A 25,312-nucleotide genomic window follows, 5' to 3' on the forward strand; every position below is an offset into this window, starting at 1 on the left:
CTCCACCCCTGGGGTTTCTTTTATATGCTGCTCCGGGCGCCTGGATCCCTTCCGGGCGCCCTGGTGCGACGTGGCAAGTCTAATCAGTGAACTCCACATGGCAACGACTCGGCTTGGATAAAATTCGCCTTCGGGCGCCCGGATCCCTTCCGGGCGCCCGTACCTCCGGGCGCCCGGACCCCTCTTCTCCAGAAAGTCCTTCTCCTGCAAGAAGAGGTTAGTCCGAGGCAAATATACCCTGCAACAAAGATTGTTAGCACAGTTTTATAGATAAGCAAATTGAGTATAAATTAGCAGAACAGAGTATGACTTAGATTCCGTCTTTTCGAGACCGAAATCTAGTCACGATCTCGACTTAGATATCTGAAATGGATCTAAGCCGGATCGACGCCTAATGTTCCCTTCCCGGGAACGCGTCCTCACAGTCACTCCCCTCCAGTGACTTACCTTACTTACCTGCCAGACGTCCGGTCAGCCCTTCGACCCGTCTGGACTTCTCGCCAAGCGTCCGGTCAGCCCGTCGACCCGCTTAGACTTCGTGCCAGACATATGGCCAGCCCATCGACCTGTCTGGACTTCTCCTGCACACTCGATCAGAGTGTTAGACAACAACAGACTAACTTAACATGATTTGTCATTCATCAAAACCTGGGTTAAATCGTTAGTGCTAACCGCACTAACAGTTAAATTATATAATTTTATTAGAATTATTTATTTATAGTGTTTATGACAATTTAATCTTTTATCTTTTAATTTAGAATTTAAAATATTATTATAATTAATTATATAAGACTTTATATTTTTATTTTTTTAAAATTATTTTAATTATTTTTTTTTAGCAAATCAAGACGATTAATTTTTCTTTATGTCAATTTCTAAAAAAAATAATAACATAGGAATATTTTACTGCAGTGGTTGTCTTTGTTCATTCGACGCAGCAAAATGACAAAGGGCTGTCAGATCTACAAGCGCCATTGGATGCACGGCGACACCCTCTGTAACATCCCCAAGGGTGGCAGTAACTCCAAGAAGAACCACTGCACGAATATAAAGTTCTCTCCGTCATCTTCCTCCATGTTGTTGCCGGCAATGCGCTTAAATTTCCTGCACAACTGTAGATGTTGCACGCTAGTTGCTCCGGCCATCACTGTGGCCACTGGTAATATTGGTGCCGCCCTACCACCGCTTCCGCCATTTTTCTACAACAACGACGGAGGGAGAGCTGCTAGCCTCGTTGGAGACGATCTCCTTGCTTTTCAGATTCTTTGCGGCGCCGCCCAATGGCGCTTGTAGGTCCGCCTGTCCGCCTGTGATGATTTTCTTTGTTATTTTGTTTTGGTGCTTAGCCCACCCTTTCCACAATCCGAAATCATAAATCCTAAGCCCAGCCTGCCTTTGACTCTGATCGGCTCTTAGAAATATAATTCCGTCTGCTATTTAAATAGATTATCTATAATTTTTTATTAATAATGTTTAATATTGTGATAGAATAATAATTAATCGCGACCGAATGATATTTCGTTAATTAGTATATTTATTTCAATCATTAATTACCAACAGATATTTAACTCTATCAATAATGACAAAATTAAAATTCTATTACTAATTCGGTCATTTTTTTTACAACTTCACGACTCCAAAAAGATATTAAGCAGGATATTTAAGTACCCGTGTTGATTAATTTATAATGATTAAATACTAAAGATTGACGATTTTTGCAAAAGTATAATTATGTTTTTATTCTAAAAATATATATTTTTTAAAAAAAATTAGGCTACAAAGAGAGGAAGTAAATTATGAATGACTACAAATTACTAGTACAGTAATCAAGACACAGAAAAAACAAATTCCGATGACTCAATTGTTGTCTCCGGGTAGCTTCTGGAGTATGCAAACTGATCGTCGAGGCTAGTGTTCGACACTATCTCCGTAAACGATATTGCTCCGCTACGGTGCTTAATGGATTGTTGCAATTCGTTCCCAAGATACAACGACGACGAACGTCTCGGAATCGTAGCACTCCGACTTCCGAGACCAGCGAACCTTTTAGTAGACTTCTTGGACTCTTGAATGCACAAGATGAGATGAATGCTTGAGGAAGAGAAGAGAAGATTGAGTGAGTATTCCATCATCTGGAGGGTTCTATTTATACTGAACGAAGAGGTTGAGTGTCCTTTGGGTGAGTGGATGTGTTCCTTGGGCTGGATCGATCTAGATCATCTATTCTGAAGGGTTGTAACCCTTCACCAAGCCCACTTCAATCTCATCCATCAGATCTGAGGAGTTGTGACCCTCAGATCCCGCCTATTGTCATTAGCCATCGGATTTGGATCCATTGATTCGATGCTTCAGATCAAGTCTCATCCCAGGCCGTCAGATCGTTACTCTTTGCGATTCAACGCTCTAGATCGCATCACAAGCGATCCATCATATCTATTTGATCAACGTTGATCAACGGTAGCCATCCATTCCCTAAGTCAACTGTCCAGTCATCTCCCTTTGCCCACGAGGATGCCGCATAGGCACTGCCATGTCAGGTAAGAGCCTGACACGTCACCCGAGTGCCACGCAGGCATTGCAATGTCACCTGGAGCGCGAAGTGCAAAGTGCGCCTACAAAGCGCCCATTGCGCACGTGCGCCTACAAAGCGCCCATTGCGCACGTGGCGGGTGGCGGGCTCACAGGTGCGAGCACCTGCTCGCCCTGGGCTAAGGGGTCACCTGTCCTTTTATTTTTTGTGTTAACTCCATTAACACATCTTCGTTAATAAGTAGAGAATACACATCGAGAATTTCCGATGTGGGACTATTCTCCTATGCACTTTATTAATGAATAACAAATGTTATTTTGGGTTGACTTTAAACATTAATTTCTCATTCACCCTTAATCGGTTTTGAGCAAATTAATAGTCTAAATCTATCTACGCGAATCGTAGATTTCAATTTTGAAGTCAATTACGACTTTCAACAATTGATGGCTTCCTTCCTCTAAATCGTTTTGGTCCATTTAAGGCCCCAATATCCAACAATCCCCCACATGAATGGAAATTAATGCAATGCGTGTATGCATGCTGACATTTTACAAGAGTCCAATCGATAAGTCACTGCATCGGGAGAGGTAGCTTGTGGCTTTGAACCTTCCGTAGTGAAATGCTATCGAGTATACTAGGCTGCGCAGTGAACGTGATGTCTTGAACTGCTCAGTTGTTGGTGTATACTTAGACAATAACACCCACACAGAGATCTATCTCACCTACTTTAGGTTCTCATGGTTGGTTCCGTTTCGGCCATGGATACCATCTTGGATTCATGAGTGTTTCATTGAAGCGGCCTGTCTTCACACTCACATAGGTGACACTTCTATCAAGAGTATCCTACCATACTCCACCTTATCAGGTATAGAAGTCACTAAAAGCATAAGCTTAACCTCACTACATGAGGTAGGACAGCACAAATTCATCCTAGGATTGGGATAGAGATAAACTATCTAATGTGCTGGACCACAACTTCTGTAACTTCGTTGTCCCATTGAACCAAGATCTTGGGATCTCCAGTCAACAAGGTTGGGTTACCGCTATAGTCGTTTTAGTTGTAGATTTTTAATCTCATTCCTCTTGATGAGCAGTATACTTGATCTCGACTCAACCTCTTCGTTAGAGGATCTGTCAAATTATCTTTGGACTTAACATAGTCGATTGCAATCACTCCATTCGAGATCAACTGCCTAATGATATTATGTCTACGACGTATATGTCGTGACTTCCCATTATACATATTACTCTGTGCCCTTCCAATCGCCGATTGACTATCACAGTGGATTAGTACGGCAGACACAGGTTTCACCCAGCTAGGAATATCTTCCAAGAAATTCCGCAGCCATTCAGCTTCCTCAGCTGCTTTGTCTAGTGCTATAAACTCGGATTCCATAGTTGACCGAGCAATGCAAGTCTGCTTAGTGGATTTCCAAGATACTGCTCCCCCACCGATCATGAATACATATCCACTAGTGGATTTGGAGTCTTTTGTATCTGATATCCAATTAGCATCACAATATCCTTCCAATACAGCGGGATATTGTCCTTAATGTAATCCATAGTTCATAGTATATTTCAAATATCTGAGAACTCGCATCAATGCTTTCCAATGGGTGTCGTTTGGATTACTCGTAAAACGACTCAGTTTGTTGACCGTACAGGCAATATCCGGACGTGTGCAGTTTGTGAGATACATCAAACTACCTATTATCCGAGAATATTCCAACTGCGATATGGTCTCACCATGGTTTTTTGCTAAGTGTTGACTTAGATCCATAGGCGTTTTCACTGTAGAGAGATCGTACGCATTGAATTTTTTCAATACAGATTATACATAATGGGATTGTGTTAAAACTATCCCTTCTGATATCCTGAGAATTTTAATTCCCAATATAACATCTGCTTGACCCATATCTTTCATATCAAAATTTCTGGTCAACATTTTCTTTGTAGTCATGATTACATCATGATTACTGCCCATTATTAGCATGTCGTCTACGTATAGACAGACAATTACATAGCCTTCAGGTGTGTTTTTGACATAAATGCATTTGTCACATTCATTTATTCTGAATTTGTTTGACAGCATTACTTTGTCAAATTTTTCGTGCCATTGTTTAGGCGCTTGCTTAAGTCCGTACAACGACTTAACAAGTCGACACACCTTTTTCTCATTTCCAGGAGCCATGAACCCTTCGGGTTGCTCCATATAAATTTCTTCTTCCAACTCACCATTTAAGAATGCAGTCTTAACATCCATTTGATGTATTTCAAGGTCATACAGTGCTGCAATGGCTATTAGCACTCGTATGGACGTAATCCTTGTCACCGGTGAGTATGTATCGAAGTAATTAAGGCCTTCCTCTTGCTTGTACCCCTTGGCTACAAGTCTGGCCTTATACTTGTCAATTGATCCATCAGCTTTATACTTACGTTTTAGTATCCACTTACAACCTAATGGTTTATTACCAGAAGGAAGGTCTACTAATTCCCAAGTATGATTATTCATGATAGACTCAATTTCACTATTGACAGCTTCTTTCCACATTGGAGCATCGGGTCTAGAGAGAGCTTCACTTAATGTTCTTGGTTCCATTTCTGACATGAAAGTCATGAAATCTGGCCCGAACGATTTCTCAACTCTAGCCCGTTTGCTACGACGTGGCTCTTCACTTTGATCGTCAATAGTCCTTTTATAACAGCTAAGTTCGGTAACGTCATTTTTGTTTGAACTTCCGTTGTTATCACTTTCAACGTTTCCCTTTTTATTTGGGAATACGTTTTCAAAGAATATCGCATTTCGAGATTCTATGGTTGTTCCCACATGTATATCAGGAATATCTGATTTGTGAACTAGGAAACGATATGCACTACTATTATGGGCATATCCGACAAATATCGCATCGAACGTTTTAGGTCCGATCTTTACTTGCTTTGGTTTAGGTACTTCGACCTTTGCCAAGCACCCCCACACTTTCAGGTATTTGTACGATGGCTCGCGGCCTTTCCATAGTTCATATGGAGTTTTATCATTTTTCTTATGAGGGATTCTGTTGAGAATGTGATTTGCCGATAATATTGCTTCCCCCCACAAGTTTTGAGGTAAGCCTGAATTTATCAACAAGGCATTCATCATTTCTTTTAGTGTCCGATTTTTACGTTCGGCAACACCGTTTGATTGAGGTGAGTAAGGTGCCGTTGTTTGATGGATAATGCCAGATTCTGTACAAAATTCATCAAATGGTGCACCATATTCTCCACCTCTATCGCTTCGAATTATTTTAATTCGTTTGTCAAGTTGGTTTTCAACTTCTGTTTTATAGGTTCTGAACGCCTCTAGGGCTTCGTCTTTACTTCTTAAAAGAAAGACATAACAGAACTTTGTGCAGTCATCGATAAAAGTAATAAAATATTTTTTACCTCCTCTAGTTTGCACAAATTTCAAGTCACATAGATCACTATGTATTAACTCTAGAGGAGTTGTCGTCCTTTCCACCGAATGAAAAGGTAGTTTCGTCATTTTCGCTTCCACGCACACTTCACATTTGTGTGTTCCGTCAACATTGACGTTTGGTAATAAATTTAATTTGACGAGACGTTTGAGAGTATTATTATTCACATGTCCGAGTCGATCATGCCATAAATTAAAACACTCAACAACATAGCTGGAAGCATTTATTTTATTACCATCAAAATTTCGGAGTACAGGCATTACAACCATTTTGAATAGACCCTTTTCTAGGTACCCCTTTCCTACGAAGACACCATTCTTCGTAAGTACAAAGTTGTCTGACTGGAACACTAGCCTAAATCCGGCCTTGACCAATGCCGCTCCAGAAACTAGGTTCTTACTGATGTCGGGAACATGGAGTACATCAATGAGTGTTAGCTCCTTTCCGGACGTCATCTTCAGAACAACTTTTCCGAGTCCAACAATTGGCGACGTCGTGGAATTACCCATATAGAGCTTCCTGCCATTTATCGGAGTATACTTGGAGAACATCGCTTTATCGAACCAGATATGACGAGTTGCTCCAGTATCAATGAACCACTGCTTCGGGTTGGTATCCACCAAGTTGGCTTCAAATACAACCGCAGTGAGATCCAAGTCCTCAAGAGAGGTTGCGACATGATTCGCAACATCCTTTGGCCCCTTGGTTGGCTTCTTTGGGCGTCTGCAGTCCTTGGATAGGTGTCCCGCCTTTCCACAGTTATAGCAGGAGCCTTTGAACTTCTTTGCTTGAGCCTTCCTTTTGAACTTCGGCTTTTGGCGTTCGGCTCGACCAGGTTGGACATTTCGTCTATAGTCCGCTTGGTTCCTCTGGAGTCGGATAACTTTCGATTATCCTCCTCTATTCGTAGCCTCAGGATCAGGTCTTGCAGCCCTATCTCCTTTTGCTTGTGCTTTAGGTAATTCTTGAAATCCTTCCATGACGGAGGGAGCTTCTCAATTACCGCAGCAACTGCGAATGTCTCGTTCAGCTTCATGCCTTCGGCGTCCAGATCATGCAGTATTAATTGCATATCTTGGACTTGAGATGAGACGCTTTTTGAGTCCACCATCTTGAAATCCAGAAACCGACCGACGATGAATTTCTTCAATCCAGCATTTTCGGTCTTGTATTTCTTCTCAAGGGATTCCCACAAAGATTTTGCCGTCTCCAGATAACAATATACGTTATATAACGTGTTGTCCAAGGCGTTGAGTATATAATTGCGGCACAGAAAATCTCCATGAGACCACGCATCGCTAGCAGCCTTACTTCCTTCCGTAGCGGCTGGCGTGTCTTCGTGCAAAAACCGTACAAGGTTTAGCGTTGTTAGATAAAACAACATCTTCTGTTGCCATCTTTTGAAGTCGGTTCCGGTGAATTTCTCCAGCTTTTCTCCGTGCGGAATGGCGGTCGGAACGGCGGTCGGAACGACGGTCGGAACGACCGTCGGAATGTCGTTGGTAGCCATATCAGGTAGTGAATATATTGTTGTCTCCGGGTAGCTTCTGGAGTATGCAAACTGATCGTCGAGGCTAGTGTTCGACACTATCTCCGTAAACGATATTGCTCCGCTACGGTGCTTAACGGATTGTTGCAATTCGTTCCCAAGATACAACGACGACGAACGTCTCGGAATCGTAGCCCTCCGACTTCCGAGACCAGCGAACCTTTTAGTAGACTTCTTGGACTCTTGAATGCACAAGATGAGATGAATGCTTGAGGAAGAGAAGAGAAGATTGAGTGAGTATTCCATCATCTGGAGGGTTCTATTTATACTGAACGAAGAGGTTGAGTGTCCTTTGGAGCATAAATTTAAGCTCCTCAATGCTCCTCGCGACGATGCGTACGTGCGAAGTGCAAAGTGCGCCTACAAAGCGCCCATTGCGCAAGTGCGCCTACAAAGCGCCCATTGCGCACGTGCGCCTACAAAGCGCCCATTGCGCACGTGGCGGGTGGCGGGCTCACAGGTGCGAGCACCTACTCGCCCTGGGCTAAGGGGTCACCTGTCCTTTTATTTTTTGTGTTAACTCCATTAACACATCTTCGTTAATAAGTAGATAATACACATCGAGAATTTCCGATGTGGGACTATTCTCCTATGCACTTTATTAATGAATAACAAATGTTATTTTGGGTTGACTTTAAACATTAATTTCTCATTCACCCTTAATCGGTTTTGAGCAAATTAATAGTCTAAATCTATCTACGCGAATCGTAGATTTCAATTTTGAAGTCAATTACGACTTTCAACAATTGATGGCTTCCTTCCTCTAAATCGTTTTGGTCCATTTAAGATCCCAATATCCAACATCAATTCACAAACACTGCGTGGTGTATATATTAATTACACAAAAGGATCTTCAATACAACAAGAAGGAAAAAAACAAAAAAAAAAAAAAAAAAAAAAAAAAAGGAAGAAAGGAACTATATATTCCACTGTTGCTTTCAGTATGCCTCATGCTCCGACTGTCATTGATCATGAACTTACAGAAATCAATAGACACACCATGACCAGAACACTGAGACACCTACTTCGAGACGAGATCAGTTAATTAATTCACCTTCTTCGAGGTAACAAACGAGAGGAACTTGTTCTTGATCTTCTTGTCTCTGGAGGCCTTGTCCTTGGGAGAGAAAGAATTAGGGTTTGTTGCTGATCCTCCAAACTCCCTCAGTTTCTCCCTTACAAATTTCTCATACACAAAGGCAGCTCCCCTGAACTGCGGCAGCACCAACCAAGCCACCAACACCAGCTTTATCTCATACCAGATCGGTATCCTGCATTTCAAACTCACAAATTAAATGATATAACATCTGAAATTATTTATAAATAACAAAAAATATATACGGAGAATAAATATATAGCTAGTACCAGTATAAGATGGACTCAGCTGCCATTTCCATGAGGGTGAAGAAGGAGTAGAGGATCCAGTAAGCCAGCCACTGCTCGTCGTCAAGCTTCTCCGGGCTCTCCATGGCTTGAATCGATGCATACCTGATCGAATTAAGTAATTATCAGGCTTAAATCTGAAAGAAAGAAAGAAAAAATAGATGCGAAAGTGAAGCAACTCACAAGGGATAGATCAGTGTAATGGCTGGCCTGCAAAATTAATATAGAAGAAAGTTTAGGAGTGGAAATCAATCTGTAGAACTGTAGAGGAAGAAGATTGGAGAGTTGCATACCCAGCCAAGCTGTGGAGGTGAGCGAGAAGAGTCGACAGCTGACCCATTGGTTGACTTCCTCTCGAGATGGTGAGTTCTAAGTCGTGAAGCTTGTGACTGGGTATATATATACGCTTTGAGTTTGATTACACGTGGCAGCATGAGACGACACCAACTAGATCCGGAAAATATTGGGAAAGTCGACCGACCACGTCGCAGGAGTGCCGCAGTCGGCGGGCATGGGTGGCACGTGCCGAGTGTGGACTGGCGAGGAGATCACGGGGCAGGTTTTTAATGGGACACGTGTCGACTGATGCTGCACTTGACGGTCTCTAGTTGGCATGTTCAATTCAAAATTAACAAATTGAATTAGACTAAAAATCTAAATTGTTTTTTTTATCAGTTTGATTTTTCAATGTAATCGTTCGTTTTCATGTTTAGTTTATATTTAATTTGCAGCGTAAATAAAAACTTTATAAAATTGAATTAAATTAATTAATAGTTATATACTAAATTTATATGCTTTAATTCATATTGATTTCACTAATAATTTGTAATCGAGTAAATTGGGCATTTTACGTGAATTCCATTGTACCATCACTAGCGCTATAATTGAGCCGAGTCGAGCACATACTAGCTAGGGCTCGAAAAAACTACAGAGGCTCGGGTTCAGCTCGAGCGAGCAAGTTTAAACTCGAGCTCGAAAACTAAATTAAAATCATGTTCAAAATGGAATTCAAAACATATATCTAAAATACACGACATACTTTAACCACAAACTTCTCTTGAACTTATTGTTTACTTTAAAAATAATAATAATAATTTTAATTATTAAAATATTAAATTAACTTGGCTTGAGCCTGATAAGGCTCGATGAATCCTTGAACCAGTATTAAATGAGCTCGAGCTCGGCTCGAATGTTAAACGATTCGGCTTGAGCTCGGCTCAAGCTCGGTCAAATTGAAACTCGAGTCAAGCTTTGACCGAATTGCTCGCGAGCGGCTCACGAGCGGCTTGACTCATTTACATCTCTAACTGTCACCCTAGCGATTCCTCATGTTTGTCTCACACAATTAGGAGAAAGTAAATCAAGAAACTAAAACTAGTCATCACATAATAAGGGGAAATAAATTAGACTCATGCAGTGAGAGAGAGAGAGCAAGTGATATCGGAAAAATGTCACATTTTTTTAAGATAGCACTAGGTCTCTCAAGGTCTATTATTCTTAGCGATAATCAATTTTGTCATATAAAAATTTTCTATTGACTATTATGGTAAATTCGAAAGTACTCATAGTGAACAGTACATCAATCCAACATCTCATATTTATTATTCTATAGAAGGAAAATATCCTATAATGTGTTATAATTGAGAAGAGACTGTATGAGCGCCTTCCTGCTACACCATAAAAATATGATACCCAAAGCCAACTAACATCAATTGAGCATCTCATTTAAAATAAACTATTTAAAATATCCCTAGATCAAATTTTAAAATTTAAATTATAACAGCTAAGTGTAGCAATTGGTTACTAACTACTATAATGTGTAGCAGTTGTTGCCAGTTGCTAGCACAATATTTTTATTTCTTATGTTGAATTTTGATTATTTTTGTAAAAGGGTTATATGTTAATCTCGACCACCCCACGCAACTAGTCTCAAAGAGATAAATCAGGAAATTGAATAAGTTACTGTGTGGGAAGATATTTTCTACCAGCTTCATTAGGAGTCGATCCTTGTCATTCTTATTGATAAATTCATTGTAATAGATCATTGGAGAGGATAAATATGATTAAAATAATATTTTAATAAATAAAATAAATTAGGGAACTCTATAACCCCAGTAATTTAAATGAATATTGTTTGATGATGATAGACTAGCTAGAAATAGATGAATATTATTGTGTATATCTCCTTAATTTATTTTGCTCGCTGAAACAACATTTCAGAGGAACTTGCGAAGCATGTCGGGAAAAAAAAACAAAGAAAAGAAGAAAAAGAGAAGGAGAAAGGAAAGAAGAATCGCCTTTGACAGTTGTAATTTATTCATAAGAAAACAATATAGTTCACAGATGCAATCCAAAACAATAAATCTTATAGTTCACAAGAAAAATCCTTCATAGCTAGCCACCAAATTAGTTCAAACCAGAGCCCGTCCATAAAGATTGCGATACACGACGATCGTCCTGTAAACGAGCACCAAGCTCAAGACGACCGCGATCACGCAAAGCCCTGACATAATCAACGAGCTCAAGAAGAAACATACGGCTCCTCTGCATTTCAATGCTTCATCGGGGTCGTGCAGCCGCCCACCGCCAGCTTGTTTCTCTGCTTCAGAATCATAAATGGAGCTCGCGATGAGGCCGGAGAAGATCAGAGAGCCGGCAGGGTTCGCCACTGTCAGAAAATTGTATAGTGCTCCGAAGTTCTTCAATCCGAAAAGCTCAGAGGCAGCGGCTGGAACAATGGCCCAGTGAGCTCCATATCCGAGGCCGATGAGCAAGGTTCCGACGTGCATCGTGCCAGGCCAGGCCATGGCGAAGAACAAGTGCCCGATCGCCATTATCACCTGGGACACGGCCATGGCCGCCGGCCTTGGAAATGCGTAGTCCCTGACGATTATCTCCGACAAATAGCCGCCTCCTACTCTGCCGAGGAAGTTCCAGATGCTGATCATGGACACGAAGATGTGAGTGTCTTGATAGCCTAGAGATTCGCTCATCTGTCCGAGATTGTCGATCACCGTCAATCCAGATCCTGAGCCGAGCAGCAGAGAGATGAACATGAGCCAGAAATCTGCTTTGATCAGTGCCTGAGACAAGGTGAAGTCCTCTCCTCTGTGAGGGCCTCTCCTCTTCTTCACCCTGACGGCCCCCTCGGCGGCGGCCTGAAACAGCCTGGCCTGCAAATGAGCAATCCTCCTCCGCCTCTCCGACGGCGGAAGCAAGTCCACCTCCTTCGGCTTCTCGTCCTCGAGCTCGCTCAGGATGGCCTCGGCCTGCTCCCCGGCTTTGCTCGTCGTCTCCGCCTTAGGAACTGCGGGGAGCAGAAGCTCTTCCGCGGGGGAAACAGCATCGATTTGGAAGGTGAGCCACAGAGGTATGGCGATCGGGAGGAGTAATAGGAAGAACAGAATTGCGGTGAGCAGGACGATGATGGTGTGGCTGAGGTCGAGGAAGTCTTCCAGGAGCATTACGCCGAGCAGGTAGGCTGCGAGAACCATGCAGATGGTGTAGACGAAGAGGAAGCTGGAGGCATCGGAGGAGTGAGCTTGGCGGTGGCCGGAGACGGGGCGGACGATGAAGACCAGGGCAATGACCACCATGGAGGGTCCGACTGCGACCATGAAGATGAGAGCGGCGTGGTCGGGGGAGTGGACCATGGCGAAGATTTGGGTCAAGATGGCGCCGCTGAGGCCGGCGAAGCCCTTGAGGATGCCCACGATCGGACCCCTGCTTTTGGGGAAGTTTTGCACGCAGGAAACCAGAGCGGCGGTGTTGAAGTAGGTTTCGCCATTGGTGCCCACGAAGATGAGAACGCACATCTGTGGAAATGCCCCCCAAAAAATGAGATCTTTGGCGGCAAAATGAGATCTTTAAGGGACGAAGACGATGAACTGACCGCCCAGAGAGGCAACGGCGGCGCTCGGCCGGTGACGATGAGCCAGACCCAGCCGTATCCGACGAAGTTCTGGAGGGCGCCGACGAGGAGGGCGGCCCAAAGGGGGAGGACCTCGCAGAGAGTGCCGGCGAGGAAGCCGATGCTGTCGCCGAGGTCCTTGGCGACGCCGAGGCCGGCGATCTGGCGCTGGTTGTAGCCGAGGGCGCTCTTGATCACCGGAGAGAGGCTGCCGAAGAGGTATCCGATGCCGGCGACGGCCTGCACCCACATCGCCGCCACGAAGACTAGCCATCGGTTGTTCAACAACGACGCCAGGTTTCCTTGAGCCCTGCCCATTGCCTACCCAAACGCAAACCTCGAGCAAAGATTAGATTTTTTTTTTTCCTTTTTCTTTTTCCTGCAATTCTGCGATCAAAGGGAAAGAATCCAGATGAAGAATTACAAAACGGAAAGAAAAATTCAACAACACATTCACTCAACGTGGCTCTCGGGAAAGGAAACACCTCCGAGGATTAAAGGCTGTAGTGCGACGAATGCATGAATGAGTTGGGAGGAAGAACAGGTTTTATGGCGATTGGAGAGGGAGACGAAGAAATAAAATTGGAAAAGGAAGAGAAAAATAATTGGAAGATCGATAGTAAAATTATTTTATGGCCAGATCAAATGCCTTCAAATCTACCTAATTGGTAGAACTGCACATTAACATGGAGATTAAATTGACCAAATTCATTTTTCAGGCCAATTTAAGTCAAATCGGTTGTTATTTGAGTTTTAGTTAGAGGATAGTATAAACATACTTATATTGGTTTGATAAACGCATAATTCATGTTCTCTGCCATTGAATACAAACAAATACTGAAAGTACACGCAGACAATATATAAACCAACTAATTTTAAAAATATCAATTCAACTCCACTTAAATTTTACATTGATTACTAGGATAAATTAAAAAAGTTCATAAAGATCAATATAACATCAGTTCAACCGTTAAAATTTCATATTGATCATTAAGATAAATTAAGAAATGTTCATGAAGATCCATCTAAATGGCCAGTATTTTTAGATTTATTATTCTATTAAAAAAAATTCTTAATACATCATACTTAGAATTCAAATTTTATATGTCTAATTATTTATTTAAAGGTCTTACTGCTATATCGTAACTCTAGAACAGACCGATACTGTTAAATTAGGCCAAGAGAGATTCATCTAATTATCTCATGTTTAATATTTGATTACACGGTCGGTAATTTTAATTGTAGTGTAAGGTTGGAATAATAGAAAGATAGTTCAAATTTTAAATGGGACTAAAATTTTATAGGCCCACTTTTGAGTGTTATTTGATAGGAGTAGACCCGACCCCGGGCCGGGTCTGGCCCGGACCCGGCCCGGGCCCGTAACCGGGTCAACGGGCCGGTTGCCCGTTGACCCGGTTCGCCGGGTCGAACCGGAACCGGCCCGGCAAGTTGCCGGGCCGGATTGGATGTAAAAACCGGCGGGTTGAACCGGCGGTTCAGCCGCAAATTTTTATTTTTTTTTTAACGGCTTGAACCGCCGGTTAACGGCGGTTCATAGCCGGCGGTGTGTAGCCGTTGGGAGGGTTTTTTAGGTATTTGTTTTCAACGGTTAGGATCATTTGACCGTTTTTTGATCAATGGCTATGATTTAGTGTCCGTTACTATCAAAACTCTATAAATAGAGAGCTTATTTCATCATTTTTCACACACATCTTCTCTACTCTTAATCTCATTTTCGTATTCTCTAATCTCTACACGCTTTCGTTTTCAATTTTCAATTACAATGGAAGGAGGCCGCGGAGGTGCATCATCTCGAGCTCGGAAGGGAAAGCAAATAATGAATCCGCGGGAGGAGGACCCCAACATTCAATCCACCGATGATGAGATCGAGCATCTTCCGAATCCGACACCCGACACACAAGGAAGTACCGATGCAATTACTTCTAAGGTTCGGGAACTTCCTCCTCTAAAATCTTCTATTTTTACTAAACATTTTGAGAAGGTCACTCTTCCGTCGGGAGAAATGCGTGCAAAATGTAAGCACTGCAATGCTTCCTACAAATTCCAAGCCGGCGGCGGCTATGGGTCGTTGAAACGACATGTAGAAACGAAGCACCCGATGGAATATGGACTCGACCGTTCTCAAACACAATTATCAAGATTTTCTTCAACTAGCGGTAGTACCGATTTCGGTTTATTTTTATATTCGGATAATAAATTAAGAGAATCATTAGCTAAATTTGTTTCCGTAGAACATCTTTCTTTTAGTTTTGGATCTAAATGCACATTTGAAGATTTTTGTAAAGAATCTCTTAATCCATGTGCTAAACGTGTTCCTAGGACTACACTTACTCGTACAATTAAAAAATTAGTAAAACAAGGAAAAAAGAATTTAATTGATGAATTTAGTAAATTAGATAATAAAGTTTCTTTATGTTCCGATATTTGGAGTGATCATTGGCAAACACATTCGTATATGGGTGTGACTTGCCATTGGATCGATAACTCTTGGAACCTCCAAAAAAGATTATTAGCTTATAGAGTTTTTGATGAATCACATAATGCTCATAATATCGCACAATTATTATGTTTAATTTTAGAAGAATATGGTTTAACTCATAAAATATTTTCAATATCATTAGATAATGCTAGTTCTAATACCGCTTGTATAGATGATCTAAAATTTGTTTGTCAACCTATTATTGGAGGTTTATTTTTTCATATTCGTTGTGTATGCCATGTTTTAAATTTATGTGTTCAAGATGGTTTAAAAATTTTAGAAAGTTATATTAAACCAATTAGAATTGCAATTTCTTATTTATGGTCTCATCCATCTATAATGAAACAATGGGGTAGGTTTTGTAAAATTAATGGAATGAGACCTAAAAAATTTCCACGTGATGTACCAACACGTTGGAATTCAACATACCAATTATTACAAGATTCATTTCAATATAAAGAATTATTATGTTCATTTTTTGCACAAAACACTAATGCTAATATATATTTATTTTCACAACAATGGAATATTTGTAGTAGTATTTGTGAAATTTTAAAAGTATTTAATGATGCAACCGAACAACTTTCCGGTGTTTATTATCCCACTACTCAATTAGTTTTAGAAAATTTTTCTAATATAGTATTAGTTTTAAATGAACATATTAATAATGAATCTTTATCTCCTTGCATCTTAGCTATGAAAACTAAATGGGAAAAATATTTTTATTTAATTCCTGAAATTTATTTAATTGCATTTGCTTTAGATCCTAGATTTAAATTAGAAGTTTTACAAGAAATGTTAACTTTATATTATGATGCTTTAATTCCAATTAAAGATTCTTCTTCCCCTGATCCAGCTAATATTATATATAATGTTAGAATTTATTTATATGATATTTATAATCAATATTATGTAAAATATGGAACACAAATTAATATTTCTGAAATTCAACAAACTACTAGTAGTAATTTAAAACTTACAAAAGCACAACTCTTATTAAAAGAACGGACAAAACATCCACGGGGATCCTCAAGTTCCACACAGGAACTTGAGAATTATTTTACGACTTCTTTTGATTTTAATGAAGCAGATAGCGAAAACTTCGATATCTTAAAGTGGTGGTCACAGAAGGCTCAAAGCTTTCCCGTTCTCTCCGTGATCGCAAAAGAAATTTTAGCTTGTTGCTGTGGAGCAGACGTTCAGTGCCGGCGGCAACATATTAGATGAACGACGATCAACTTTGTCTCCGACTCATTGGAAGCCCAAGCATTCTGGACGATTGGACCAGAGCGGAGAAAAGAATCCAAGGAATGCAACTTTCAGATGACGAAGTTGAAGATTTTGATACTGAAGGAACAAATACGACAGGAACAGGAAATGGAAGTGAATGAAAATGTAAAAGGATAAAAATGTAAAAGAACTACGTGGGCTTTGATTCCCCTAAAGGGATACGTAGGCAACTTAAATAAGTGCAAGCCCTTTTTTTAATAAATTTTAATTTCTAATTTTTAATGTTTAATGTTTAATTTTTAATTTTTAATTTTTATTAACATATTAATCTTGAACCGTGACGAACCGTGACGAACCGTGAACCGAACCGTGAACCGGCGGTTCTGAACCGTGAACCGTAACCGTCTTGGGCGGTTAAGGTTAAGGGTCGACCTGCCTGGAACCGTCGAACCGGCGGTTCCGAACCGTCGAACCGTCGGTTCCGAACCGTGGTCAGGTCTAGATAGGAGAGGTTGGTTTACCTCCAAAATTAGTTAGGTGAAGGCCGAACATCGAGATTATACAAAAAAAAAAAAAAAAAAAAAAAAAAGAGTCATATATGCTATTTTTTGAGTGTTATTTGGCGGCAAACTAAGGAGAAGATCATCTACCTCAAAGATTAATTAGACAATGAACAAAATCATAATTTTAACCTCCACAGGGGTCTAATGCAGTGGTAAGCCGCAGAAGAAGATTAAGAGGATACGATTCGAATCTCAAATAAGAGGAATATTATAGAGAACGACTTTGAGCGTACATAAATTATACTATAAATCTGTTTGGTAGGCAAATAAAGAGAAGACCATCTATCTTCGAGATTAATCCCTGAAGTTGGGGCACCTGCACTATTTTTTTTTAAAGAAACATAATTTGAAGCTCTTCTTAGGTATCAGTACCAGATATTTTTCCAAGCTACAATGGCATTTAAAAGAAAATAGCAACGACATCCATTGTAGGAGAAGAACAATCTCTCCATAAACTTTTCACTATCCAATTTGATCGAGTTGCAATCTGTAATTACATTGCTTAGCACACACCACTTTACAGTTCCTTGCAAATGCATAGGGCCAAACAAGGCATTAAAAGAGTCTACCAAAGGCATCGAATCTCTAACCATCAAATTAACTTCTCCAATTAAGCAACTTCTCTAACATAAACTTGCTTGTAACCAAACAGATAACTCTTCCTATAACAAACTTAATAGACCTCTCTGCCTGCACACAATATTATATACAGATTTTTTGGAAATTCTTTGATAAAGATTCAACTAATTATCATCACAAAACAAATTAGCAAGCAACTTAGGATGTAGAGTCTGGTTTATTATCTTGAAGAGATATCACAGTTTCAAAAGCACCAACCAATGCCTTCACCTTGCTCTTCCTGGTCTCCACTAACTTACTGGCAGTTTCTTCAATCACGTTGTTGAACAAGACTCGTTCATCTTTTTTGTCCTGCAGGCTTTGATGTTTCAACATAATGCCTTGAGTCTCTGCACTGGAAGCATTTGCTGGTTCACTTATCTCACTCTTTCTGAAGTTCCTCCTTTCTGTTTGAATGCCTTCAACATTCCCATCTACTGTTCTTCTCCTAAACTTCAGTCTTCTTGGACCACTGTATTCAGGTTGGACCTCGATGGTCTTGCCTCTCCTGAATTTTAATTTGTATGCTGTAGGATTTGTATCATCTGGATGGATGGCTGAATTTCTTTTCGACCTCCTCTCTATGCCTTTTGAGGATTCACAATTGCCTTTGTTCTCTTCCAATTCATGCTCAGACTCCTTTTCAGATGAATCAGAGTATGAGTACTCTGATCCCTCAACCTCTTTATAATCTGTAGCCAATTGAGATAATTGGTAATCATCAGATTTCAGTTCTGGAGGACTAATATCAACTGTCTCTAGGTTCACTTGTTTGTAGAATTTGTGTTCATGATGTTGCAGAACTGGGGAAGCAAGAACCTTGTCATCTGGTATTAGAGATTTCTGCATTAGTAAGCCATTCTCTGCTGCGAGTAATTTCGACTGTGTAGTTTCCATATCTATGGATGCAAAATCAATTTCCACTAGCTTCAACAAATTTTGCTCTGGGAATTTAATGTCATCATTTTCTGGTTCAGTGAATTTCAAGTCATCAGAATTCAATTCCACTGCACCACCACCGAGTGCTTTCTTCTCTGTAAGATCTATATTGAAATTGTTTACTTCAAGCAATTCCTGATTGGCATCCCAGTTACTGTACTCCAATGCCAACAATTTTTCAACTGGTAAATGTGCAGGTAAATCTGAAGAATCCAAATTGGCCTTCTCATGTATCTCACCAATGACCTGAAATGTTTTCTCTTCACTACTTTCATGCTTTACTAGAGTTTGTTTTTGTAGTTTGGATAGAACATTCTCCACTTGCAATACTTTTTGCTCAGAGGAATCTAGATCAACCTTTTTGAATGAATTATCAATAACCTGCAATGTTTTCTCCCCGTTGACCTCAGCATCATGCCCAGCTTTTGAAACTTCTCTATTGTTTGTTAGAGTTGTTTCTTTAACAATCTGGTCCTTTCTTTGCCTCAAACTCAAAATGTCATCACCAACACGCTTGAGAGATGGAGAAGCCGTAGATGATCTCAGCATATGCTTTGCTGGTGTTTTTGTTGATTCTCTAGTAGCTTTATCAATTCTTTCCTTCTCCTTGCTAATCCCCGCTTCCTTAGATGCCACATACTTTTCATTAACATGAGACACTGATGAATTATGGTTCAGATCTGTAGGGTTGTCATGTGCAGCAACAAGCTTAGCCTTAGAAGATGCTGTGGGTTCTAGGAAAGTTGGGGTTTTGTTTGTGATTGCACCCAACTTTTGAACTGCATCATTTCCTTCTGCAGAAGGTGCATGCTTCTGCTCATCAATTTTACTCTTGTAAACCAATGAATTCAACTTGCTCGGAGTCTTCAATTTCATAACTTGTTTCTTAGTTTCATCTTTTAAATCAATTACTTGCACTTTAGTATCTTTACATTCTGAAGTTCCAAGGACTTCCTGATCACTTGAAAGAAAGTTTTTCTTGCATGATGGCACAGACCAAAACTTAATATCAACATATTTCTCTGGAGTTCCATCATCCTTGATCTTTGTTCCAGCCTCTTTAATTTCTGATGTCTGAAGAACTTCCTGATCACTAGAAACACTATTTTTCTGGCATGATGACACAGATTGTAACTTGATATCCATATATTTATCTGAAGTTCCAAGTTTCGATCCAGCCTTCAGATTACTATCAGCCATTTTCTCAGGAAGCTCATCCTTTTGGAATGAGTATTTCTGCTTGATTGTAGCCCTCTTCTTACAATTCTCCATGTTTAGGTTGTTTGCTGCAAGTGACTCATCTATCAATTTCAGCTTGCCGCCAGATTTGGAGAATGAAAGACGTTGCTTAGATACAGTTTCAGATTCATGTTTTCGTCCATACTTGCTAATATCATGGCAAGAGCCAGTAGAAGCTCTTCGATAATGAGGTGAAGGCTTTTGGGGGCTCTTAGACTCAGGTACAGAATCATGTTTCCTTCCATACTTGCAGATATCATGGCAGGAACCTGCCGAAACTCTTAGATAGTGAGGTATTGGCTTTTCACTTCTGATAGAAGCATCTGAAGAACCTTTAGTAATTGTTCCGCTAGTTGAACATCTCCTCATACTTCCTTTTGTGCCACACTTCACTGTAATTTCATGAATATCCACTTCTTCCTTTTGTGCCATTGATCTGCCCAAGAAAGTTCAAATGGGGAAAGTGAGAATCATGAAGTAAAGTTATGGTAAAAATGTGAAATTTAAATAAATATAAACGCATGAACTTTGTTGCTTTATGACCAAATCAGTAGTATAGTTTGTTGATTAATGACAATCATAAGTCATCACTTGCAATTTGATGTGCTACTGCATTGAACATTGCACAGTTTAAGAACTTCACATACACTGTTGATGCAAAAGAGTGACTCTAGAAATGGCCAAAAAAAAAACAATAAAGAAGATGACGAATCATTTTCTTGCAAAAGGAGCATGAACTTCTTTAAAGAAAGAAGGAATAAAAGGATGGTACAATGATCAATAGAGGAAACATGTTAGTTTCAAGGCAGCTTAAAACTGATTGATAACAAACCTCTCAGTGGTTGATTTGAAGGTTATCTACTGTCAACAAGATCAATCGCAGATTCCCAGAGCAATTCAATAACTGGGATAAATAAGATAAGAACAACACATCATATTTTATAGAAATATAACTTCCTAATGTCTTAAAAGAATTGCATCGCAAAAGGGCAAATGCTAACTCAAATGATCTTAAGATGAAGAATTTAACATGAAAGATCATTCAACAAACGAAATTCGACAAGAGAGAGAGAGAGAGAGAGAGAGAGAGAGAGAGAGAAAGTACCCTAATCTGAGAAAATCCATCAAGATCGCATTTTCAAGTGAAGGAAACAACAGCCGAAGTGAAAATCTACCAAAACCAGATCCATCTCTCGACCCGAACAGTCGTTGAATAGAAATCAAACCGATCCCAATCGCGAAAAGAGAGGCGACTTTAAGCTGACAAATGAATCATGACCCACAATAAAGGTCGTACCTCTAGGCGAAGCCGTCAGCAGAAAGCGAAGAGGGAGGAGCCCATCCTGTCTCCCGTCGAAGGAGAGGACCTATGAAGATCTGACTGCCAAGCAAAGCAAACGCATACAAGAATCGAGATTGCTTGGGTTCTTGGCAACAGAACATGAATGAAGATGGCGCCGAAACAAAATCTAAATCTTCTTCGAACGCGATCGAAGCATCGCTTTCAACGCCGCTGTCTCTTTCTGAAAGATTTTTCTGTTTCGTTGCGGTGATTGCGTTGCTAGCGGGCGAAGGGGGGAGTTCATCAGTCAAAAAAGAGAATTTGGCAAAAAGGTTTATGGCAAAATTAAATGTTTTTAATTGTAAAAATTCGTTAAATATGACAATTAACCTTAAATAATATGAAGAAATATATCGGATGCTCAACAGAAGCAACACGCTGTCTCTATCATCGATCGTTTATTATTATTATTATTATTATTATTATTATTATTTATTTGTTTGCGCTAGAAGACAACTTTTTATATCTTTCTAGGAAAAATTAAACGGTTTTAAGAACGCAATTAATTTTAGAATAGGAGGTTTTCATCTTTAACTTTATTAATTAACCTATCCTATTAAATAATTTAAATAGGTTAAGTTAAAATTTTATTAATTTATTTTAAAATAAGTTTAAGCAGATCGACTTGCCTAAGCTTGAAACCCGCAGGGGTCCGCTCATGGTGGGCTTAGTTGCCCGCGAGTTGAGAAATTTTTTTTCTCTTTCCAAAATTTAAAAATAAATAAAAAACTCAATAGGCTCGTGAGTTTGAATTAGTTGAATTGATAGTAAGATATTGTAGATATACATAGAATACTACTCTTAATTATTCCTAGTCAAATATTAATATGCAAGGACAATATTAATGCGTTGAGACTAGCATGTAGGTCAACGGATGACTTAATCTCACAAGTCATGGATATAAGATATCAAGTTGTCACATGGGTATATATTAGAGAATATATACTGAATGATCCGTCATGAGAATATTTCATGGATCGTTATATGAGTGTCATAAACATTCTCATGTGACTATTGGTATGAATAGTCATTAGACCTAAAGTCACTACGGTTCCCTACATAAGGCGTTGTATACTTTGCTATCGGCAAACGTCACTTGTAACAGGGTGACTATAAAGTTGATCACTGTATGTAATGAGTTATGTGGAGGGATGTGAGTGATGTAGATGAGACCTATCCCTTCCATATGACGGAAGCGATTCCTATGGGCCTCTTGATTAGTAAGACACAAGAATGCATGGTCATGTTCAAATGAGTCAATATGTTATATTGAGCTTATTTATTTTAGTATGTCTACTTATATATCAAAAAATACAAAGATTGATAAGAGGATGACATGGTTTATACCTCATTGATCAATCTAGATATCAAGAATAGAAGGACCAAGTCATACAAGATAATAGTCACGGAAAAGTTAAGTCAGATCTCGACATTTTCATCGCTTGGGTAGCAATAATGTCTTGCTAGATGTCACTCATTGCTTATGTATCTAAATATTGATTTGGATACATTGCCAACGTTATAAGAACCTATTAGGTCACACACAAAAAATAAGTTGATTTGGAGATGAGTTCATATGATGGATCGATGGATTAAATCTAATCCACATTAGATTTATTGAGTTAGACTCAATTGGATCCAATTATTGGATTGAGTCTAATTCGAATTAGATTCATGGAGCCTATTTGGATTGATGTTCATGGAGCTAATTTGGATTGATATGGTTCAATGAGTTAGACTCATTGGGTAATGGTTTAATGAGTTAAACTCATTAGGTGCACTTGAATTTAATTAGGAAGATGAATGGTCAATTTTGAACCATTGGATTGAATAGTCAATTTTGAACCATTGGATTGGAAAACCAAAGGGTAAAATCCTTTGGTATTCATGAGATGGATATAAATATGATTTATGGATAAAATTTTCATTAGATGAAAAATTTTTAGTCTTCTTCTTCCACCTTCTTCCTTCTCTTGGTCGAAACCTCCTATCTTGGTTGCTAGCACAACCTCAGGTGGTTGCCTTCTCCACTTTGTGAGTTTGTGAAACAAATGAAGGCTTGTTTGTGTGGATACCTGTTAGAGGCACGCGTGATCGTACCGAGATCCTAGTTATTGGGAGATCGTGTGCACGTACCAAAGGTATAACTCCCTACTTCATGTAGAAACTTAGTATATGGTTTCCTTTCACATTGATCTTCTAGAGAGGAACTAGATGTTTTCTGCTGCGCTTTCGCGTGTTTAGAGCCCTAGTTCTCTATAAAGACAAACTAGCTAATCTCAAACAATCCTCTGCCCTTATAATTGACAATAAAGGCAAAAGAATTGCAATAAATGAACCAACCTCAGATACTAAATTAGTTTTCATAAAAACTCCCAGTATCTGCAATACTCGACAAATTATTGATATCAAAGTGCGATGTCTTGTCAACATACACGGACATGGATTTGCACTATATGTCTTTCTTGATAGTGGAGCCACTAATTCAACCATTGATGAAACAGCTATACTCTTAATCATACCTTCAGAACTCATTAAAATAGCCACTAACCCCCTTGTTAGTACCCAGTCTGGTCAACAATTATCCTGTCACAAGTTTGTCACCAATATTCATGTATAGTTTTATACGAACTGTGATAAATTTGGTTCTTCTCTCACTCTACCCAAACTTTAGATTAGACAACTTCCACAACCTAATCTCCACTTAATTTTAGGGCTTAGTTTTTGTAGGGGATCGATGGCCGGCTAGAAGGGGGTTGGATAGCTCGGTCACCCCTAATTCCCTTTCTTCTCTACACAGTTAGTTTGCGCAAGAAAAATGAAACTAAAATAATGAAAGATTACAAACGCTAACACGATTCCTTTACGCGGTTCAAAAATTGCTTGCTCCTACTCCACGGCGTGCCCTTGAGGTGGACGAACCCTTGATCCTTCGATGGATCAGTCCCCGGTAATCTCCGGCTAGAGCTTTCTCCTTCTCGGTGGAGCAAACCTCTCACAAAGGATCTCTTCCTCTTTACAAGATGAAGTTTAGGTTTTGGGAGGAAGAGAGTAGACTTGGAAGCTTTGGGCAAAGACTAGGAGTTATTCAACAAGCATGAGTAACCTTCTTCATGCCCCAAAGCTTCCTATAAATAAGAGAAGAGAGTTGATCATCATATCAACTCAACCCCGACATCAGTCGACTGGTCCATGCACCAGTTGACTGATGTAACCGTTAGACACAGCCAATGGCTCTATGCAAAAGTCATCTTCTGCCAACGGCCATATACCAGTCGACTGGTCATGGGACGAGTCGACTGGTCCCCTTAGCCGACGAGCACAGAAGCATTCTGTGTTTTTTGTGAAATTGGATCAGTCGACTGGTCATATGACCAGTCGACTGGTCTATTACATTCTCACACAACCATCCTTTCCGGAGTCACCTTTGAAGTCCTCTTTCTCGGCCTTCATCCCTTAGATGCACTCAAGCCCGCGGCTCCTCTCCGTATCATTGTTCACGTTGCCTTGAAGTCCACTTCCCTCGGCTCCACTCCATTGCTCCTCGTCCGGCGGTCCCTCGGATATCTTCCACACCATCCTTCACCGACTCAAGGATTTGAGCCCTTGGACGAGCTTTCCAATCTTGGCTGTGTTGGGATCGTTCGTACTCGGCTAGAGAGGGGGGTGTGAATAGCCGCCCCAAATTCTCGCGTTCTTCCTACAGTTAGGGTTAGTCGCAGCGGAAATACAAGGAAGAAACTAAGGAGAAGAAAAACAAACCGATGTAACGAGGTTCGGAGATGAACTCCTACTCCTCGGCGTGTCCGTAAGGTGGACGAAGCCTACCAATCCGTCGGTGGATGAGTCCCCGGAAAACCGGCTAAATCAAACTCCTTCTGGGTGGAGAAACCTCGCCACAATGTCTTGCAACAGCAAGATAAACAGAAGTACAAGAATACAGCAAGAAACTAAGTACAATACAAGAATGTAATAACCCTAGCTTGCCTTCTTGTCGACTGGATGAAGCAATAGCTCCAAGCGCCTACAACAGCAGGTGATCCAGCCGGAAGCT

General features: G+C 40.2%; 3 protein-coding genes across 7 annotated transcripts; all 3 read right to left on the reverse strand.

Moving 5' to 3' along the window:
* Positions 1-8,351: 8,351 nt before the first annotated feature.
* LOC121977818 (HVA22-like protein e) lies at positions 8,352-9,282 on the reverse strand. Its single transcript, XM_042530242.1, has 4 exons — positions 9,211-9,282; positions 9,101-9,127; positions 8,900-9,022; positions 8,352-8,805 (listed from the first exon to the last, which is right to left on the reverse strand). The coding sequence occupies exons 1-4, from the start codon at positions 9,255-9,257 to the stop codon at positions 8,580-8,582; spliced, it is 423 nt and encodes a 140-aa protein (XP_042386176.1). The 5' UTR covers positions 9,258-9,282; the 3' UTR covers positions 8,352-8,579.
* Positions 9,283-11,200: 1,918 nt separating this feature from the next.
* On the reverse strand, positions 11,201-13,449 carry LOC121975987 (protein NUCLEAR FUSION DEFECTIVE 4-like). Of its 2 annotated transcripts, XM_042527948.1 has the most exons (3): positions 13,313-13,449; positions 12,810-13,214; positions 11,201-12,732 (listed from the first exon to the last, which is right to left on the reverse strand). In XM_042527948.1, exons 2-3 carry the CDS (start codon positions 13,143-13,145, stop codon positions 11,329-11,331), a joined length of 1,740 nt encoding a protein of 579 aa, XP_042383882.1. In that variant the 5' UTR covers positions 13,146-13,214; positions 13,313-13,449; the 3' UTR covers positions 11,201-11,328. The 2 variants fall into 2 exon arrangements, with proteins under 2 accessions (XP_042383882.1, XP_042383881.1); XM_042527947.1 differs by having other exon boundaries at positions 12,810-13,356.
* Positions 13,450-17,542: 4,093 nt separating this feature from the next.
* On the reverse strand, positions 17,543-21,497 carry LOC121975988. Of its 4 annotated transcripts, none has more exons than XM_042527952.1 (3): positions 21,214-21,497; positions 20,749-20,820; positions 17,543-20,352 (listed from the first exon to the last, which is right to left on the reverse strand). In XM_042527952.1, exon 3 carries the CDS (start codon positions 20,346-20,348, stop codon positions 17,898-17,900), a length of 2,451 nt encoding a protein of 816 aa, XP_042383886.1. In that variant the 5' UTR covers positions 20,349-20,352; positions 20,749-20,820; positions 21,214-21,497; the 3' UTR covers positions 17,543-17,897. The 4 variants fall into 4 exon arrangements, with proteins under 4 accessions (XP_042383886.1, XP_042383885.1, XP_042383884.1 ...); XM_042527951.1 differs by lacking the exon at positions 21,214-21,497 and adding an exon at positions 21,022-21,162; XM_042527950.1 differs by lacking the exon at positions 20,749-20,820.
* Positions 21,498-25,312: the final 3,815 nt, after the last annotated feature.

The sequence above is a fragment of the Zingiber officinale genome, chromosome 4B, assembly GCF_018446385.1.
Source record: "Zingiber officinale cultivar Zhangliang chromosome 4B, Zo_v1.1, whole genome shotgun sequence".
In the NCBI taxonomy this organism is placed as follows: domain Eukaryota; kingdom Viridiplantae; phylum Streptophyta; class Magnoliopsida; order Zingiberales; family Zingiberaceae; genus Zingiber; species Zingiber officinale.

Coding starts and splice junctions, on each gene's coding strand:
- LOC121975988 (XM_042527949.1), bottom strand. CDS start 21,041: ATGGATTTTCTCAGATTAGG. Junction 20,353..21,021: donor ATGGATTTTCTCAGATTAGG/GTACTTTCTCTC, acceptor TTTCTTGGGCAG/ATCAATGGCACAAAAGGAAG.
- LOC121977818 (XM_042530242.1), bottom strand. CDS start 9,257: ATGGGTCAGCTGTCGACTCTTCTCGCTCACCTCCACAGCTTGGCTGG. Junction 9,128..9,210: donor CACCTCCACAGCTTGGCTGG/GTATGCAACTCT, acceptor TTAATTTTGCAG/GCCAGCCATTACACTGATCT. Junction 9,023..9,100: donor ATTACACTGATCTATCCCTT/GTGAGTTGCTTC, acceptor TAATTCGATCAG/GTATGCATCGATTCAAGCCA.
- LOC121975987 (XM_042527948.1), bottom strand. CDS start 13,145: ATGGGCAGGGCTCAAGGAAACCTGGCGTCGTTGTTGAACAACCGATGG. Junction 12,733..12,809: donor CGCCGTTGCCTCTCTGGGCG/GTCAGTTCATCG, acceptor GCATTTCCACAG/ATGTGCGTTCTCATCTTCGT.